The 19,125-nt window shown below is 39.0% G+C and overlaps 3 protein-coding genes across 7 annotated transcripts in view; 2 read left to right on the top strand and 1 right to left on the bottom strand.

Annotated features, from left to right (window-relative positions):
• The first annotated feature begins 250 nt into the window (after positions 1–250).
• LOC146644935 (L-rhamnose-binding lectin SML-like) lies at positions 251–6,141 on the top strand. Of its 3 annotated transcripts, none has more exons than XM_085394193.1 (11): positions 251–388; positions 934–996; positions 3,740–3,900; positions 4,264–4,296; positions 4,374–4,436; positions 4,771–4,906; positions 5,010–5,119; positions 5,202–5,246; positions 5,345–5,477; positions 5,678–5,781; positions 5,922–6,141. In XM_085394193.1, exons 3-11 carry the CDS (start codon positions 3,870–3,872, stop codon positions 5,942–5,944), a joined length of 678 nt encoding a protein of 225 aa, XP_085250319.1. In that variant the 5' UTR covers positions 251–388; positions 934–996; positions 3,740–3,869; the 3' UTR covers positions 5,945–6,141. The 3 variants fall into 3 exon arrangements, with proteins under 3 accessions (XP_085250319.1, XP_085250321.1, XP_085250320.1); XM_085394194.1 differs by having other exon boundaries at positions 331–355; XM_085394195.1 differs by lacking the exon at positions 4,264–4,296.
• A 311-nt stretch (positions 6,142–6,452) lies between these two features.
• On the bottom strand, positions 6,453–11,250 carry lrrc47 (leucine rich repeat containing 47). Its single transcript, XM_085394192.1, has 7 exons — positions 10,638–11,250; positions 9,825–10,286; positions 9,607–9,723; positions 9,409–9,524; positions 8,857–8,959; positions 8,518–8,607; positions 6,453–6,928 (listed from the first exon to the last, which is right to left on the bottom strand). Exons 1-7 carry the CDS (start codon positions 11,205–11,207, stop codon positions 6,707–6,709), a joined length of 1,680 nt encoding a protein of 559 aa, XP_085250318.1. The 5' UTR covers positions 11,208–11,250; the 3' UTR covers positions 6,453–6,706.
• Positions 11,251–11,719: 469 nt separating this feature from the next.
• cep104 (centrosomal protein 104) overlaps positions 11,720–19,125 on the top strand; it is a 40,009-nt gene continuing 32,603 nt past the window's right edge. For all 3 annotated transcript variants that reach the window (XM_085393179.1, XM_085393180.1, XM_085393181.1), the window contains exons 1-7: positions 11,720–11,778; positions 13,334–13,460; positions 13,727–13,900; positions 14,238–14,376; positions 15,266–15,328; positions 17,998–18,074; positions 18,429–18,597. In XM_085393179.1, the coding sequence (XP_085249305.1) occupies positions 13,348–13,460; positions 13,727–13,900; positions 14,238–14,376; positions 15,266–15,328; positions 17,998–18,074; positions 18,429–18,597 (735 nt within the window). In that variant the 5' untranslated portion in view covers positions 11,720–11,778; positions 13,334–13,347. The remainder of the gene's footprint in view (positions 11,779–13,333; positions 13,461–13,726; positions 13,901–14,237; positions 14,377–15,265; positions 15,329–17,997; positions 18,075–18,428; positions 18,598–19,125) is intronic.

A 19,125-nucleotide genomic window follows, 5' to 3' on the forward strand; every position in this document is an offset into this window, starting at 1 on the left:
TTCAAACCAGGGGCGATTTTAGCCCATTTCTGGGGGTGCTTCAGCACCCCCAAAATGAATCAAAGCACCCCCAAAGATTTCTTACTTTTTTGACAATATTTGCTGTGTGAAACACTACTAAAAATATAAAAAGCATACAGTACTTGGTTGAGACGTAACATTTTAACAACAAAAGTATAGATAACCCCCCCCCCCCTCCCATAATGGTTTGTTCCAGCTCGCCTCCTCCCTACTCTGGCTCTAGCGCCGTTGCTGCTAGAGCGATGGTGGCACAGTGGAGCGGAGGTGTAAGTGCCTGGCTTAAAACAGGACATACTAGCTACATTTAACCTCCAGTTACTCTTCATATAGTTAGGTAGGAGTCAGACCATGAAAACATTACACCCAGGTAACCTGCAGTGTTGAAAACGTGTTTTCCGACAATGTTTGCTACCCTACAATCCGTCCTGCTCTGTAGTAAAATCAGCAACATTTGACCGTCCTGTTGCTCCCATTGAAATGTATACAGCCTATATAAAATCTAAAACTTAAAATTGTCCGTAGCCTACTGTTTTTACCACTGTCCTGTTTTAAATGGATACTAACTAGCTAACTGACTGGATGCCCATTAACCTTATAACGTCTGTTGTGTGTGTGTTTGTGTTTGTGTACAAAGAGATAGCCAGGTTAATAATGGATATAAGGAAGTTTTTTCTAAAAAAGGAGCCACATCCAGGTAAAAGTGGAAAATCAAATGATCCGTCAATCAAGAATAATGTTGGATGAGTGTTTCAATATTTATCTTTTATTAGATGTTCATGTGGTTTGGTTATTTGCCTTTTGGTTGAAAGTACACTGAGAGATGACTTTTTGTTAGTGATCTTAATACTATTTTTTCCTATTAATGTAATTTTTCATCTAATTGAATACAATCTATTTGTGTATGATTGTCAGTCCAAAGAAGGAGAGAGGAAAGAGGGGAACGTGAGGAGAAAGTACAAGGTCAGGAAGAACCAGGTAAGAAAACAGACAGGGAACAGTGACAGGCAAAAACAGAAAGTGTTAAACTGACAAAGAGAAAAAACCTGATTTTACTCACACAATCAGGAAGTTGTGTTCTCCCTATATTAAAGCTGCTATACAGAATCTGCTAAACAAACTGGGTTGAAACATTTTTGACCCTCTTTAACAACATTCCAACATAACATTATAATTGATCGGGGAGATTAAAATTAATTATATATTTTTATGTGGTTCAGCCACAACTCTACTAAAACCTCAGCCAGTAATAGGTCGGCTAACTTTTGGACCATCCAGTTGTCTGTATGACTGCCGCAGTACATACATCACATTTGCACACTATCAGAAAGTGCCAAACGGTGCCCTGGTGGAGTGAGGAGCTGTAAAGAGAAGCAGGGTGCTCTGTTTATATTCTAAAAATGTTTTAAGCTAGCTTGTTTCAAAGATTCTGTACAGCAGCTTTAAATGTTTTCCAAAAGCACACTCTCTGGGTGCTCAGCACGCCCAAAGCTCTGATCCTAGAATCGCCCCTGGTAAAACCATTGTGTTGTTTATTTTCCACATAAACCTTTCACAATAAAGCTCAAGTTTCTGTTGAGACTATTCAAAATAAACTGAAATGATATACATTATTCTCAAACATAAAATTTCAGAATATGCATCAAACAAATGACCTCAAATAAAAACATCAAGTAACTATAAATGGCGCTTACAGTCACCACGCAGATGAAGGCACAGAGAATACCAGCATGGCCAGCAAGGATGAGGCAGAACCAGCTAGCTCCAAACAGAAGGAGCAGTCAAAAGAAATCGAGGACCTTATTGTTAAACGAGGGGCTCCCCCTGTTGCATGGACATGGTTTGGTTATGAAAAGTCTGACACGCCCCAGAAAACTGTACTATCCAAATTATGCCACAAACTGGTCCCCACCACCACTCAAACAGGACAAACCTCTTTAACCACCAACACAAGAATCACATGAAAGAGTTTCAAGAGAAAATAAGAGCTGTTAGGTGCTCACAATAATCCTTAGACTCAAACGTTAGAACAGGCTTTTCCTCTCAGCACGCCGTGTAATAAATACTCAGAAAGAAAATGGCAGCCGTTTAAACTCATGTCTAAAAATGTATAAAAAATTTGAGCATTTTTATTTCCTTGAAATCAGGTTGCCCTCATGTAAATGTGTTTATTTACATTCATTCAAGTGGCTACCAAGTGTTTTCTTCAAACAGGACACCTGACAAACAAAAAATGTCATATTTAACAATATGTTCACATTTAATAATATCCAGAGTACCTTTTAGTTAGAATCACTGCCTTGTGGTAGTTTTGCCTCAGCCAAATGGTTAAGGTGTGGTTTACATCCATGTCTGTCCACTTATGATACAGTATACACATGTAGTCAGTTATAGCCAAACACCTTTGATTACTGAACTGCATTCACTTCATTAATGAAGTGAATGTAATTCACATTTGTGTGAACATTTGTCTGAGATTAACTCTTTGGGGTCTTTACCTTACAATATAACATATTTGAGTCAAAATTTGTTGACTGTTTAAGTGGTGCCACATGAATAAAACTGAACAGATCTAAAGAAGATGTTCCTGAACTTTGGGTTTATTCGAACAGGACAGATGGATAACCACAGGACTTTTCCCCATATGCTAACTAAACAACAAAATAAATTAAGACAGATTACTGTCCTAAACTTAAAGATAAAAGTGAATTTACTGGACTTGTTTTGTCAGTGAGGAGCAAAGTACAATTAGAAGTGCTTGTTCTGATGAAAAGTTAAACTGTAAACAGCAGCGTAGTAAATAAGGATCTGTGTCCACGAATCCTCAGCAGTGACAACACTTAAACATCATAGTTCAAAATCCTTAATGTACGCTTCCTGGTACAGTTTCGCTGCAGTAATTCAAGATGTGCGGTAATTCTGGGTCTTTAAGAAGGCGGAGACAGGAATACAGTAACAGGTGTTACTGCAGGAAGTTCACTAAAACAATAAACTGTAACCACTCAAAGAGCTATCTGAAGTTATTGTGACTACTTAATGTCAAAGATGCTTCATAAGCAAATGCTGTTTCAAGTTGCAAACAAAAACAGACAAATTTGTCCTGACATATCCATCTGAGCCTGTGTGAGAAAATCAGAAAGTGTTCAAAGGCATAAATTAAAATGTTTAAATAGGAGTACTGGGACTAAAAACATGCTGTATATTTTGTTTGATTTAAAATCCACTTTAGTAGTGTAGAGAGGTAAAATGTGTCAGACAAATTATGGACCTAATTACAAAGCGCTTTTCTACTCTGAGCACTCAAATTGCTTTTTACAACCCTCATTCGCCTATTTACACATTTTATCCTATGCTTTTAAACACCTGAAGTTCTGACTCATTTACCTTTTACAAATTTACACAGCCACCTCTTAAAAACCTAAACTCTCGTGTAAACATAGTAAAGTGTGTCACCAAGCCATAAGCCTGAAATCTAACCACACCTGAAGGGAAATGGATACTCCTTCCAGGAATCAGCTGTAATAAATATGTTCGGAACAGATTCATTTTCAAGAATAATGAATGAGCCCATTGTTGGGCTTGAAAACAAAAACCACTTTGATTATGTGAAGTTCTTACCATCATCATCATTACAGCCCAAAGACAACAAGTCATTGTCCATTGCCTTTGTTGCACTTGAACAACAATGCGAGTTGGTCTCATGTTCACATTTTTTCACCAGGAAGTAAGAGCCAGTAGTTGTGCAAGATTGAGATCTTGTTCAATTCTTGAGCCAGCAGGATAAATACCAGCGTAACCGTCCCAGCCACTATCAGTTCTGCAAGCCTCTCGAGACTGGAGCTTCTACAGCCATGCTCTCCTTCAGACTCTGCACCACACTGCGTGAGTATACAAATGATTCACTGCCAGTGTGACAATTATGTGGGTTCATATTCAAATTAGGATGCATTGGAGGTAAATTTTTTTATTTTATGATTTCAGTCATTACAGAATAAACTACAGTGTTTGCTACCTATGGAGTAAAGAATGAGGGAAGAATTGATTGATTTGAAACTGTTGTTACCAATTTACAAACTTTACTTAATAAAATCTGCAGAAACTAATATTGTTGTTAATATGTTCTATGTATTATAAAAAATTAATAAATAATGTATGCTTCTCTGCAATAATAGAGAAATTTTTCAAACTTTAAAAAGTGTAATTTTTTCTTTTATAATAAAAATAGACACTGATGTTTGTTTTCAGTGCTTGCAACAGCTTGTTTGCTCACATCATCAGGTAAATATCTGATAGTGCAGCATTTATTCTCTATATACTTAATCTATATACTTAATCTTTCATATTTATTGCTTTAGTTGTTTCCACGGAGACAGCAGTGACCTGTGATGATGGAACCAATGTCCAGCACTTAAGCTGTGGTATGTGTAAAATATCCAAGACTGTGTGTCAGCATCCACAACAAACAGCACATCTTGATTTTTAAAGCATAAATATTTTTCATCAACCAGCATTGTAGTTTTGTACATTAAACATCAGCTTAAATAACCCTGAAAATGTTAATGTTATAACATGATAAAGATGTCAGGTTAAAAATACTGCCTTAGTAACATTTTTTCCAGAAATGTGTTGAAAGCTCATAAAGCTGTGAAAAGTGCTTTACAGTTTTGGCTGAGCATATAATCTTGGCTTAAGGACAAAGTATACAGTATAGTTGTACTCGGGTGCAAAAAGACATTCCTTGGTGTTTAACAGATAATGGAGCGATCATAGTGCAGGCTGCACTGTACGGACGTAAAGACCGTGAGACCTGCAGTGAGGGCAGGCCTCAGAATCAGCTTCAAAATACACAGTGCTCTCAAATCGGCACCGTGGATATCCTTAAGAGAAGGTATTATATTTTAGTGCTCAACTGCCAGTGAGTCTTCAGGTATTTTTCTATATATTTTATGTTATATACACTACGTACATAACACTCACTGTTATTCCTAAAGGTGTGATGGCAGGAAGGTGTGCGAGATAAACACAAATGTCGTTCGTACCTCGGATCCCTGCGTCGGCATCTTCAAATACCTGGAGACCAACTACACCTGCTTCCCAGCAAGTCAGTCACATGTCTGCATGAGTCTGCTAACCAGTCTGTGTGATGTGATTGATGTTTATTTTTGTTGGGTTTTTTCTAACAGTTCAAACAGTGACCTGTGATGGTTCTTTGGCACATTTGTACTGTGGTAAGATTATGTTTTTTTGTATTTGTGTTGGAACAATGTGACGAACCTACAAATGAGCTACTTTTCATTCCGTGCCTCTTTCCTCTTCTTTGGCATAGATGTTGGGCAGGTAATATTGGTCTACGGAGCTTACTACGGACGCCTTGACAAGACCACCTGCTCTTTCAGGCGGCCTGACTCTCAGATTCAAAATGTGTACTGCTCAAACCCCACTCCCAAAGTCGCTGAGAGGTCAGTGAGTGAAGCATAAACAAGTTCCCTTGTTCACTTCGGAAGGAAATAAGGCAAAGAATGAACCACGATGGTGGAGGTTTTATATACGAGGATTAAAAAAAAGAAAATAATTCTAGATGTTGCCCATATTTAGTAATGTATTCCATGGGATCAGTGACTCAATGGCCCTTTTCAGTCATGCCATTCTACGTTTACAGGTGTAACGGGAAAAATAGCTGTACTATCAGCGCCAGCAGCTCAGTGTTTGGAGACCCCTGCTTTGGCACGTACAAGTACCTGGAGGTGTCTTACGTTTGTGATTGTAAGTACCTGTTTAGCTCTGTCAGTGCAAACAGCCAATCTAGCCATAAAGAGTTTTTGTGTCGGGGTGTGGAGAAATGCAAGATACACACTGAATATGGCAACAATCTTACCATACCTTTGTTTTCCACTCTTTTGCAGATCCTGTCACCATCACTCCATAAACGTCTCTGATATTAGTTTCATGTCACAAGCATTTACTTTACTTTCACAAATATAAGATTAAAATTTCTGTCTCATTCAAATTTTGAATAGGACACTTTGTTATTCTTGTGGTTTCTCACTGGGAAATATATAATATTTGTCAACTCTGTACAATCTGCATAACACAATAAACATAGCAAATTTGCATACTATAAAAGCTTTGAGTCTTGTTTTATGTTGTGCTGCTGCACAGGAAATGATGCGGTTTATTTTTCCTGTTTGGGTTGTATTCTGCATGAGCAGCTGTAATCAAGAATGTCAATATCTACAATCAGAAATAAAGTTTATTAAAACCTACTTAGGAATGACTTACTTGAAAAGTTGTTTTTTTTAAAGGAATTCTGAAAAAAGCCAATAAAATCTGCCACTAATAAAAAGTGACTACCCCGAGTTAAAATCAACCACCATTTCCACATGAATGGCTATCTCCGTTTTAAAAATGATGCCTCAGATGCACAGCATGATCGCTGAATTTGGAAATGGATTTATTAAAGTAATTATGGTTCAAAAAGCTTTACATGAATCAGCAACATGTATTAACAATGTCAGAGTTTTTCAAAATAAACCATTGTTCGACATTGTTATTGTATGTTTGAAGCACGTTTAAGTCAAAGTCATAAAAATGAGCCTCAATGCTCACACAGCCCCATCCTTTAAACTGTTAAAATAACTTCACGTAGCATGTGAATGAGTACAAACATGAGGTTTAATCCAATGCACTGTTACCAAATAATAGTCAAGTTGTTCATGTCGTTGGAGAGATCTGTCTTTGACGGGTACACCACCTTCAGGTTCCCGTCCTGGTCGACCGTTCGCACCTGCTGGATGATCAGCTGGCTGGATGCCTCGCTGCTGTCAGCAGGCACTGGTGGGCCACCCCCTTCTCCATCTGACCCCGCCTCTTCCTGATGCTCTGCTGTGAACTTGTTCAACTCTGCCATTTTCTGCAGAGAAACATGAACTGCCTGTTAAATGTGTGTATGCAATTTTTTTCGATTGTTATTTTACCAAGAAGTCCCTCAGAGAGAGATCAGATCACCTCAAAAGTCTATACAAAATACCCCATAATGTAAAATTGAAAAAGGTTGGATTTAAATTCTTTATAAAAACTAAAAACACATTGGTATTCACAGCCTTTGCCATGACGCTCAACATCTCATTGAACCCTGATGGAGCTTGAGAGGTTTCCCCAAAGAATAATGAGAAAAACTACAGGTATGCTAAACTTGTAGCATCATACTCAGAAAGACTTGAGGCTGTAATTTCTGCCAAAGGTGCTTCAACAAAGTATTGAGAAGAGGCTGTGAATTCTTTTATACACGTTAGATTTTTGTTTGGTTTTTTTACTTTCAAAAGATTTGCAAGGACTTCAACCATTTTTTTTTTCAGTTTGCCATTTTTATATAAAGAAAATTAATTTGTCCATTTTGGAAAAAGGCTGGAACTTGATGCGCTGCATAACACTCACCGAAAATTTCTCCTTTAATAATTTTTTTATAATGCCTTTACAATAAATAATCAGCCTAAGGATGGAAAATTTCAATTCTTCTGCGAGGTGTGTAGTAAGAAAACGCCAATTATAAGGTGCAAATACTGTGTAACACTACAAAACTGCTCCACAGACACACACACACACACACACACACACACACACACACACACACACACACACACACACACACACAGAAGTAAAGGTACTTCTTAATGTCACTGATCGTCTCTGTTTTCTTTGATTCATTCTACTCAAAAACCTCTGCTAGGAATTTAAAGCACTTCAAGTCACAGCACTGACTCCTTTTTGTATTTAAGCAGTTCTACAATTAAGAAAGTCTGGCTTTGTAAATGGTCTGTATTTATATAGCGCTTTACTAGTCCCTAAGGACCCCAAAGCGCTTTACATATCCAGTCATCCACCCATTCACACACACACATTCACACACTGGTGATGGCAGCTACATTGTAGCCACAGCCACCCTGGGGCGCACTGACAGAGGCGAGGCTGCCGGACACTGGCGCCACCGGGCCCTCTGACCACCACCAGTACACTGCTCACAGGTTGCAACACCTTTCTGAGCTCTCTTCTTCAACTTTCTTCATTTCCTCCAAACAGTACTGCTCATGACAAGGTGTTAACGGCCTAGAAATACCACTCAGGAGAAAAAATTAGTGGACTTTGCAAACTGCAAAAAAACTGATTCTGTTAAACAGATTTCCTAAACCAGACGTGTGTACCATCATCAATCCCCATTCCGGCCTTACCGGAGGCATTACCCTCACAGTGTCAGTCTACTAAAAGGTTTTCCATTAACTACCAAGCACATTACCATGACTGAGGCTTTCACTTGCTCAAAAACATTCCCCTTAAATTTACTTAGAACTGAACCTTGAATGAGTTTCCTCTTGCTACCCTCAGGACACTGTTTTTCCTTCAGGGTCTCTCTAACAAGTATTACAGTCAGAACTGTGCATCCCTGTCTCGTGTTGTGATACAGAGATAAATTATCATTCACTAAAGAAAAGGCAGTGCACTTACTACAATCAGAGCATCCATAACATCTTTACAGGTCTGCAGGCTGGTCGCACTCGTGACCTCCACGAACAACTCTTTGGTCGTCTTCTTGATCTGTACAGTAAAGCTCATGTAATTATTTCCGTCAGATCACGAAAAGACATAAAAACAGCACAATGATGCACAGAACATCAGCTGATAAGCACCTCTGATGAGCTTTAATTCTGTCTCGTTAAATCAGGACAGAATGCAAGCTGACTTGTTATTTCTCTAAAAATCAAATCCATTGTATTCTGTAAAAGTAATGTAAATATTAATGTAAATGACTAATATAAGATAGGGAGAATATCCACATGTACACACCTTGGTTTTCTCACTGTTGGTGATTGGTGGGAATGAAATCACGTCACCTTCTGCATCTACTAGACATGGATAGAGTGGCTTTCCTTGCAGAAGCTGGAGGTATCTTTAAAAACAACACAAAAAGAACAAAAAACTGTTTGGCTGGTGACAGAGACAACAGAATAGGCGAGAGGTTTGTCTGCAATTAAAACCATTAACCTTGCAGAACTTAAAACTCATTTTTAGGTGTTCTGGTATTTATTTCTGAAACCTCAGCCGAAGTCTTGGCACTGCCCCTGACTTTTTTTTAAACAGAACAATACTTAGTGCTCAAGGCCAAAATACTCAAACCAATTCTGTGGTCTGACACACCTCTGCTGCCCTCATGTGTTTAAACATCTCGCACACCTCTAATCTAAACAGTCCCTTGGATTTTTTTACATAAATTGTTTTTTGTCCTTAAAATTGGTTCGAGCCTTGAACACAAAGGTTTTATGAGGCTGACTAATGGAGATCTTTGACCCAGTGTTAACAAAGCTTGTGCTGTGTGGAAAGGTCACATGCAGTACTGACTTGTGGAGGCCTGTAACATTCTGCCTCTTCTTCTGCTTCCTCAGCTCTTCAGCCTCTAGATGAAGATGCCTTATAAGCTCGACGGCGGTCATCTCCTTCCGACCCAGCGCAACAATCTAATGGTGAATAAACATGTGAAATTAGGAGTCTTTTTTTTTAAAGAGTGTTTAACAAACAAGACTTCTCTGTCATTTGTACCTTGAGCTGGGTAGGTTGTTTGACATCATACATAAGGGGACTTTTGAGCTGCTGCACATCATGAGTTGCAATGGTTGCTATGGTCCTCTTACCACACAAGTCATCGTGAAGTTTTGTCTGGAAAAACAAAAAGCTATTCTTTATGGACTCTATAACACATATTTGGGTATGTCAGATGTGATGCCGAATTAATATCATAGTGAGGTTTTGGATCTTACCTGAGCCATCAGAAACCGTTTGAGAGCATTCCCAGACTTTAGGTTCATACCTCTGACTATGCAGCACACCAGGTAGGGTCTCACATCTTTCACCTCTGCACTCACTTTGACTGTAAGTGCCGTAGGAGCATCTGAAACATGGAGAACCCTCACCACCATCTTGTTCAGCTCTTCCACCTCATCCTGCTCATCTGATGCCTTCTCCTTCTTCTTCCTCTGCTGCTGCCTTTTTTTCTTGTCTGTGCTGCGTCCTCCGTCAGCATCACCTTTATCTTCCCCTTGTTTGCCTCTTCCTTTTCCTCTCAGGTAATCGAGGATCGACTTGGTTTGGCACCCGTTGACCATCTTCTCCAGACGCTTGTCATTCAGCTTGTTGCCTTTGAAGCTGATTTCCTTCAGCTTGGGGCAGTCACTCAGATCGGAGGGAATCTCTCTCAGCTTATTATTGGAGAGATCCAGGACCTGCAAAGATGGGCCAGAGGAAGACAAAAACAAGGGCATAGTGTCACAGGAGTCTCACACTCTAAAAAAGTACCCTGAAGTTTAAGTGTACATAATTTAAGCTTTTACAGCAACCAAGCGGGCACACATATAGGACCTTCTATTTACAAAGCATGTTTAAAAATGTGACAGTTTATCCAGCATATAATATTAGCAAAAAGTGAAAGCCATCTTAAATCATATGTTAAGAGCTTTCCTGCCCTGGTGAACATGGCTCATATTGTGGTGAGCCATGTGTCGAGCAAAATAAAATTAAGGCAGGTTTACACTTGTTGATTGGTGGAAAACAACATTTTTGTGAATGGAGTTCACCTTCAGAGCAGCTAGTTTGTGAATCTCTCCACTCAGCTCTTCAATTAAGTTGTCAGAGGCCACCACGGTGCTGAGCAGGTCCAGTTTCTCAGAGTAAAAGTCAGCAGGAAACCCGATGACGCGATTCTTGGAGATGTTGATGGAGGAGAGCTTGGTGCACTGAGAGAGTCCCTCAGGCAGGACCTCCAGGTTGTTACAGCTCACATTGAGCGTGTTCAGCTCCCTTAACTGGGTGACCCCCTCTGGTAAGACTGTAAGGTTGTTGACTGACAGGTCTAGGACCTTTAGAGACTTGAGGTTGCCGATGACATTAGGGATGGATGCGAGCTTGTTTCTGCACAGGATGAGACTCTGGAGGTTTGTCAGATGCCGGATATCCTCGTGGATCTCTGTCAGACTGGGGCACTGGCTAACTTCCAGATAATTCAGTAGTGTCAGAGAGTAGATGGAGGAGTCGAGTCCCCCGTTTGAGGAAATTCTCTTATCAACAGCGGGCCCCTGTAAAACCAACTCACGCCTCTTCTCTGTCGCTGCTTTTTCTACTTCTGGCCATTTCTTCGTGTCATCCATGCTGCTAGATTGATGCAAGTGTGCTAAAGCTCACAACTTCCGTTTAAAATTTTCAAACTAAGTGAATATCATTTAAAAGAAATACACGTATGGGCGTGTGTACGAAACTCTAGTAAATGTATCAAAATGTAGCTTTAAGGAATTAAGCAAAGAGTTAGTGTTTTAGTCTCTTTTGCATTTTATTGCCTTTGCTGTCGTCATGTTATTGCTAAGATAATTGAAAAACAAATCTTGAAGCTACTGCTACTTTATGCCTTTATTCTGAAGGTGAGATCAAACTTCCTTTATTATTGTTGCCGTATTATTGCTGTTCTGAAGCACAATACAAAACGTTTATGAATTTATTGAAATTCCTACCGTATCCAAATACGCACAAAAAACATACAAAAGAACGTGCAAAAGACGAATTAAAATGATAAACGTCGCTAGCCAATGCTGCTGATAAAACTACACTGACCACAATACATTTAGACTGCGACGTTCACGACTGCGCATGTCTGCAGTGGTTGTTGTCAGCGGTGGTTATGGAGACATGGGGCTTCGAGCTGTCAACATTGCGGTGATGTTTGTGGTAAGATACCTTTAAGGTAAACGCAGGAAAACGCTGTTTACACCAGAAATGTAGAAAAATGTTGTGGGACGCAAAGAAACATAGTCACCAGGAAATGTATCAGATTTCAAAATCCCTAGACATTAGACTACCTTAGTTAGCTACGGTATGTGGGCTGATAGTTAACGGTTAGCTTGTACCCATAAAGGGTTGTACTACGAGGTGAGATTAATCAGGCAGCGAACTACGTAGCGCTCAAAGTAAGAACATGGCGTTCTACCTATCTGTCTAAATCACCGTGGTAACTTATGCTGAAAACACAACCTCGTTAGGTCACTCACACACACACTCTCTCTCTTTCTTTCTCTCTATTTCGCTCTCACACACACACACACACACACACACACACACACACACACACACACACACACACACACACACACACACACACAACATGTTTAACTGCGATATAGATCATTATTATTATTATTATTAGTATTATTATTGTTGTTGTTGTTGTGATTTTAGGAGAAGTTTTATATGTCGTGCCTTACTATTATGAATCAATCCCAGCTGTAAAGTTAACAGCAGTACAAACTTCGCGTCACATTGTTGCATTTATTCATTTGGTGATGCAGAAAATGTGCCGGTGTATTTATGCCCGATTCTAGTTTGCTTCTAACCACTCTGCCAACAAAATAAAGCATGTTTCAGAGCTTTATTGTGCAGCCGTCATGTAAGAAATAAACTCGGCATTAAATAATAAGTGTGAATTTAAAAAAACAATATTTTGCAGAAACTACTGCCTGACCTCATCTGTCAATCCAGCTGACACCATGTCATAACTAACATCCAACCTGTGGGGCAAATACACTGACAACATTCAACACAACCCCTTTGATTTTCAGTTTCAAACTCAGGATCCTAGCAGTTAACACAGGAATGTTTCGTAAATCGTCACAATCTCAACAGCCCATATAGGAAGGAAGACGCTAATTTATTAACAAAGGTGCCTTTCTGGGAATTATAAAATGGAAGTACCCAGGTACGAATTTTAATTGCCTATGAAGATCATCAGTTAACATTAACAGGTGTTAAGCAGCTGACACGATGCATGCATATAATACGTACATGTTTTGATCAAGGTGATCGGTGGTGTCAAGGGAAAAGTGTTCCCTTGTGATTTAAGTCACAAAAACAAATATATATGAGCCCAATCAATGGGCTTTTTAAATTTTAAATGTATTCAAATATATTTTTTAATTTGTATAATTTGTATTGTTTTCTGAAATTTGTGGTTGCAGCATCTGTAAAACGGACAGTGGAAAGTGTAAACAAGCTCCACCAGCTAACATGAAAACCAGTTAACCCCTACCCTACCCAACCTAAACTTATTCCAGGCAGCATGAAGTGGTTTTCTGCGCCACTCACAAAGTATGTCCATGCTGCTTGCAGGATACTTTGGAGAGCTTGGAACCTATCCCAGTTGCACGGGCAAAAGGCAGGGTAGGCACACCCAGGTGTAGGACATATATGTATAAATAATAACACTTCATTTTTTTTTTTGTTTTATCAGTGTCCAACAGAGGGATGCCAAGGAAGATAGGATTCACTGTGGTCAGCTCTTCCAGTCATGAGGACAACTTTAGTGCTAAGGAGCTCATGGTGCATGCACCTACAGTCAACGGCTGGAGATCCAGCAGGTACCATAAAAAATACCATAAAGGTTAAACTTTTTTCTGGCAAGTTTTTTAATCTGAATAAAGGCATAAGACAAGTTTACTTCATCTGTAAGATGGAAAATTTCAACACTGGTTGTTATCAGAATGTAGTCAAGAGGAAATTTCCTGTAAAACTGAAGGCCAGCATCTAGTACTCAAAGGCTGTACCCTTTGTCATTTTTCTTGTGACTTCTAAGTTTTTTTACTTTTCAACTTAAAGAAACATGTGTTGATCACTTTTACTGCAGGCTGTGCTCCTACCCTCAGCACATCACGCTCCAGCTGGTTGAAAGAAGTAGGGTAAGGAAGCTGCAGCTATTGGCTCATCAGTACATGATCTCAACCAAGGTTGAGTTCTATATTGGTGACACTCTTCCTGAAACGAGCTCTCCAGGGTTCCCCAGGCAGCTTCACAGACTTGGGTGAGACTGAAGACTTGGCCAGGCTTAATTTCCACATCCTTTTGTTGGACGTTAGGTTGATATGAATCATTTCATTTGGGATCCATTTTGTTTATTAACCTAACATACCAGAAACAGGATAGATGCAGGCTTGCTCTGTGGTTCGGTCTTATTCTGCAGACTAGCTGTCCATTCCTGTTGAATATATAGAATTACCACACTGAGACGTGCACTATCTTGATAGCATATAATCACCAAACTGAAATTTAGTAATCATTTCTACTCTTGTAAATGTCATTTACATCAATATCTTAGAAGGAATTTTGACCCAGACTAACAAAACTTTACTTTCACATAGGTATGTGTCTTTGTCGGACAATGAGAAGACAGGCTTCAAAGCTCGGGAACTGAAGTCAGTCCATGTAGATGCCGTTGGAACATATCTGAGAATAACCTTCCACAGAAACTATGGCAACCGTTACAATCACCATAATCAGGTACTCTGTTACATGGTAACAATGCACTGTGGCCACTGAGTTATTTAAGGGTAGTCTGGTCTGAGAAGGTTAAGGCTTGCATTTTTTATGAATTCTGCTTATTTATGCAGAGAATTAATTTGCTGTAATCACGTTGTCAGTTATATTCTATACTTCACAAGCTTTATGTGCATTTACATTAGTGGAGAAGAGCCCGATTGAATCCTTTTGCTTTCTTCTTATGCTATCCCCGAAGAAGCCTGTTTTCTAAAAAATCTATAGAATTTACATTATTATAATGATTTTATTTACCTTGAACTCCTACAGCTCTCTTTCGTTATTTATTGAACTTTGAACTGCTTGTGTCATTAAAAACAGGAAATATGGGGTGTTATATGTCGGGTTAATTTTTCTTATGAGTGAAGACAAATAAAGGTTGTGAAAATTTATTATTAATCGTTCAAAGGTTCAAGTAATTTTACATGGCGCCATGGATGTGTCATTCAGCCATTGGACAAAGAAAAGGGTACCACTCCCACACACCAGAAATTATGGGCATGTTTTCCTCTAGGTGTGGGTCAGCCTTAACTCGACACCGTAAAGTTTCTGTGCCTTGCTGTGTCATCGCAGGACACATCCTATCAGAACCCCCACACATTCCTAACGGAGGGCGGGTCTTGTCTGTGCTTGGGTCTGTTGGTGTCTGTGTACCAGGCTAAATTCAATACCATAGATAATCTGTCAGAGAGCATTTTCTTTAACTGTAATTAGATGGGTCCTCTATTTGCTTCACACTTACCTATCATTCATTATATTTATTTATTGATTTTTGTTTTGAATGATTTCCTTTACTTTTTGATTTACTTACTTTAGTTCGCTCACCATCGTCATCTTCTTTTAATGATTTCAGGTTGGTTTGGTTGCCATTAATGTTCTGGGAGATGCTTTGGATGGCAATGCTTTTAACACAATAGTAAGTGAGCACTCTCCTCACATATCACCCTTCACTTATGTTTATCCCCTCAGCAGTAGGTGGCGATGTTGTGCTGTGATTCAGTCACATTCAGTCACAGTCGCTCAGAGAAGGATTCATTTCTTATCATGCGTCTGCTTACGCTGAACCAACCACAGCTATGAACATGTCTGTCAAACAGAACTTGTCAAGTATTCCTCACATGTTGTCTGCGTTTATTTATCATTCACAGAACATCATTAAACAATAAACTGGGTTTCAAAGCTTCAGTTTTCCCCTCTTTTTATTGTTTTAATCTGTGCAGACTTACTTATATTTACTTATTAATTTTATAAACATCAACTCAATATAATTGGATTGGAGTTGTTGAGTCACTTTATCTTCAAATGAAGTATTTTGTGTTGTTACTGTGCTATGTGATTATATGTGGTGGATGCACCCGTGTTTACCTAAGTGGTGTGTGTGTGTTTGTGCGTAGGTTTGTATATATGTGTCAGGCATCTAGTAATGAGAAACAAAGGGAGGGCAGTATGCAACAGTATGTATCAAACAGGAGGCCTTTAGTTAGTCAGTGTAATCAGATAGTCCTGCAGATGGACAGCTCCTGGAGGAGTGAGAGCACCTTAAAATACACACACACACACACACACACACACACACACACACACACACACACACACACACACACACACACACACACACACACACACACACACACACACACAAACACAAACACAGACATGGAAAAACATGGACACACTGTCGCACAGATTCCAGTGAACAAGCTTTGCATTGTTGGTCTACTAATCCGACTCTGAGCACTTCCATCACAGCAGTGATCTTGCCCAGAGGGTCGGCTAGATCTTGTTCTCCTATATCTGCCTTATGGGTGGAAGTTATGGAAGAGACACTGTGGTGTGAATACAAAGAAAAAGCTTAACTTTTGGCTGCTTTAAATTGTTAGCAATCCAAATTGTGAAAAGGAAAAAAAAATCACAGCAGCTCGTCAACTACAATGATCAGTTTAATAACAACTTCTTTAACTTTAACCTTTGAAACTCACCGTTGCCATTTTTCTGTTATCGTAGTTTTTTTTTTAGAATGTGCATTTTAAAAGACATTTACCACATATTACTAATAATATTAACAATGACTATGCTTTATGCAGTGGTCCCACTGCGCTATACAAGTGTACCAATGAGCGAACATTTACAATACCAAACCATATTTGTCTTTATGTCTTTTTTTTGTTTCTTTTTTTTTTACCTGTGCTTTTGGTTGTGCAAAGTGTCATAAAAATATCAAAATTAATTTTGTTTAACTTGGTTTTTCACAGTAGAAAATAAATATTAGTAACTGATGTATGTGAGATGTAAATAAAAACTGAATGCAATGGTTGGCAAATCTCATAAAGCCATGTTTTATTCACAACGGTATATATAAAAGATTTAGTTTTTTTATTTTTAAAAATTTTAAACCCTACATCTTTAGTTTGATTTCTGCAACACATCTCAAAGTTGGAACGGGAGAAACAAAAGGTTTCTTTTAAGTGATACTTACAAGTTAAAGCTGTAAAAACATTTTTCAGCTAATTATGTTAACTGGTCATTAACATGGTTGGGTAAAAAAAGAACATCAGAGAGCCACATTTTCACAAATCTGTAGAAAACTGTGTTTAGAAATTGTGGAATAACGTTCCTCAGTGTTAAATTATGAAGACTTAATATCATCAGAAATTTTCAAGAATGCTGTGTAGAAGGGACGCGGCTTAAAAGCCGATGTGATGCTGTCGTGGAAATTGTTGCATGGGCTTAAATACACTTCCAGAAATCCTTGTCTGTGGACACAGCTCGTGGAGAAATCCACAAGTGCAGGTTAAAGCTTTGTTATGCAAAGAAGGAGCCATACATGAACATGATCTAGAAACGCTGCCATCGTCTCAGGTTATAGAGCAGCGTATGCTCTGATCAAGATGGCATCTTTTTCTGTGAAGGCCTTGCATATTTCAGCAAGACAATGATACAGAGACATACTGTTACAAGAGCATGTCTCTGCACTAAAAGAGTCTGGACCGGCGTACAATCCAAACAAAACATTTGGTGCCCCACGAAACTAAAAAATATGACCAAAAAGAATCTCTATTCTAAACATAAATCATGCAAAGACTATGAAAAATGACATATAAAAACACAAACGTGTCTTTTTCTCTTGCAGTATTTTTTCTTATTGAGAGCATAAGAGCAACATGGTATGACTGTTCTTACACATTACTGTGAAGGAACAATATTCTGTGAAAAAGTCTGTCTTCTTTACTATTAAGTTTAATTCTGCTGATAATGAGCAAGAATGTCATCAGTGGCAATGTTTTGTGTAATGCCTTGCTTAGTATTCAAGGTAAAAGCAGTGTTTGCTCTTAGTCTCCATATGGCCATAGCCTTGAGGGTGATGATAACGTTTGCATGTGTTTGTGTATTTGAGTGAGTTAGTGTTCTTATCTTAATACCATTGTAAGATCCAGGTGGTTGCTGGTGCAGTACTTTTGTTTGATCAACACATTTTAAAGATGCAGAGGGATCATTAGTTTTAGGATAAGCCAGTGGGATTAAAAGTCATGTCTTCCTCAACACAGTACGCACGTGTGTGTAATTTGTCCATCTGTTTACCCCCAGCCAAGCAGAGAGCAGCTGATCGAACACTACCTCAACAGTACCCAGCTGGAGGCTGCCTTGGAGTCGACCTTCATGGGGTGAGGCTAAGTCATTGAACCCTGGTTTCTTTTTCTTGTGACAATAACATTGTGTAACAAAGCCATTTAGTCTGGAAGACAACCAATCAGGAACTGAAGGTCACGTGCATTGGTAGATGATGCAGGTGGTGGCCAGTACAGGGAAAAAACACTTTTTGAAATATATGTTTTTTTAATATGTACCCCCAAGGGATGTTTCACCTAGAGGTGAAGCATCCCTTGGGGGCTGGTGAAGAATTGCACAATTAAGAGATAATACACTGAAATGATCTCGGCTTCAACAAGACAGGTGTGTCAAGCCATATAATTAATTTCTCCAATGTTTGTTATCCGTCTGTCCTGTTTTCAACTCAGCAAATGTGAATCCATTTCCCCCTTGGACGATCTGGCCTTTGATATGTACCAGGACCCCGAAGTTGCCCACATCATTCGTCTCCTGGACCAAAAGAAACAAGAGATGGTCCGGCAAGAGAAATATGAGGAAGCCAAGAATTTAAAGCAGGCTATTGCTGACCTTCAAAAGGTACTGTAGCTGCTAGGAATTAGATCATGGTACTAATAAATAGGTACTGTACAGTGAGCTATGGCATTCGGATAGTAGTGTAAATTTGGGCAATAAGTCTTTGTTGTAGCACACACATAGTATATGAAGAGACAGATGTAAAGATGGACAAGCAAATATATGCTAAATGCCCCGCCTTACTTCATGCATCTATTTCCAACAACAGGCTTTCCCAGAAAATTCCAACAACTGTATTGCTGGAATTTAGTTTAATTGTGGACTCACTTGCACCACTTTTTTCACAGATATCTAGATTTATTTCACTACTGTTTGTAACAGGAGTTGTTAAACATTGTTCAGATTCCTGTTGCAGACCTCCTTTGTCTAAAACGTTACCATGCAGACCATGAATTCTTAATAAGCTCGACAGCTGCAGCAAGGGAGAACTTGGATATTTTCTCTCCCATCTCCAACTGCAAGCCATTCTGTAACTGGATAACATACACACCCACTCAGACACCTTGTTAGCATGGCATAAAAGCGGTGGTT

This window comes from Rhamphochromis longiceps, linkage group LG20 (assembly GCF_057381845.1).
Source record: "Rhamphochromis longiceps isolate RC_006_pf linkage group LG20, R_longiceps_female_GT1.1, whole genome shotgun sequence".
Classification (NCBI taxonomy): Eukaryota; Metazoa; Chordata; class Actinopteri; order Cichliformes; family Cichlidae; genus Rhamphochromis; species Rhamphochromis longiceps.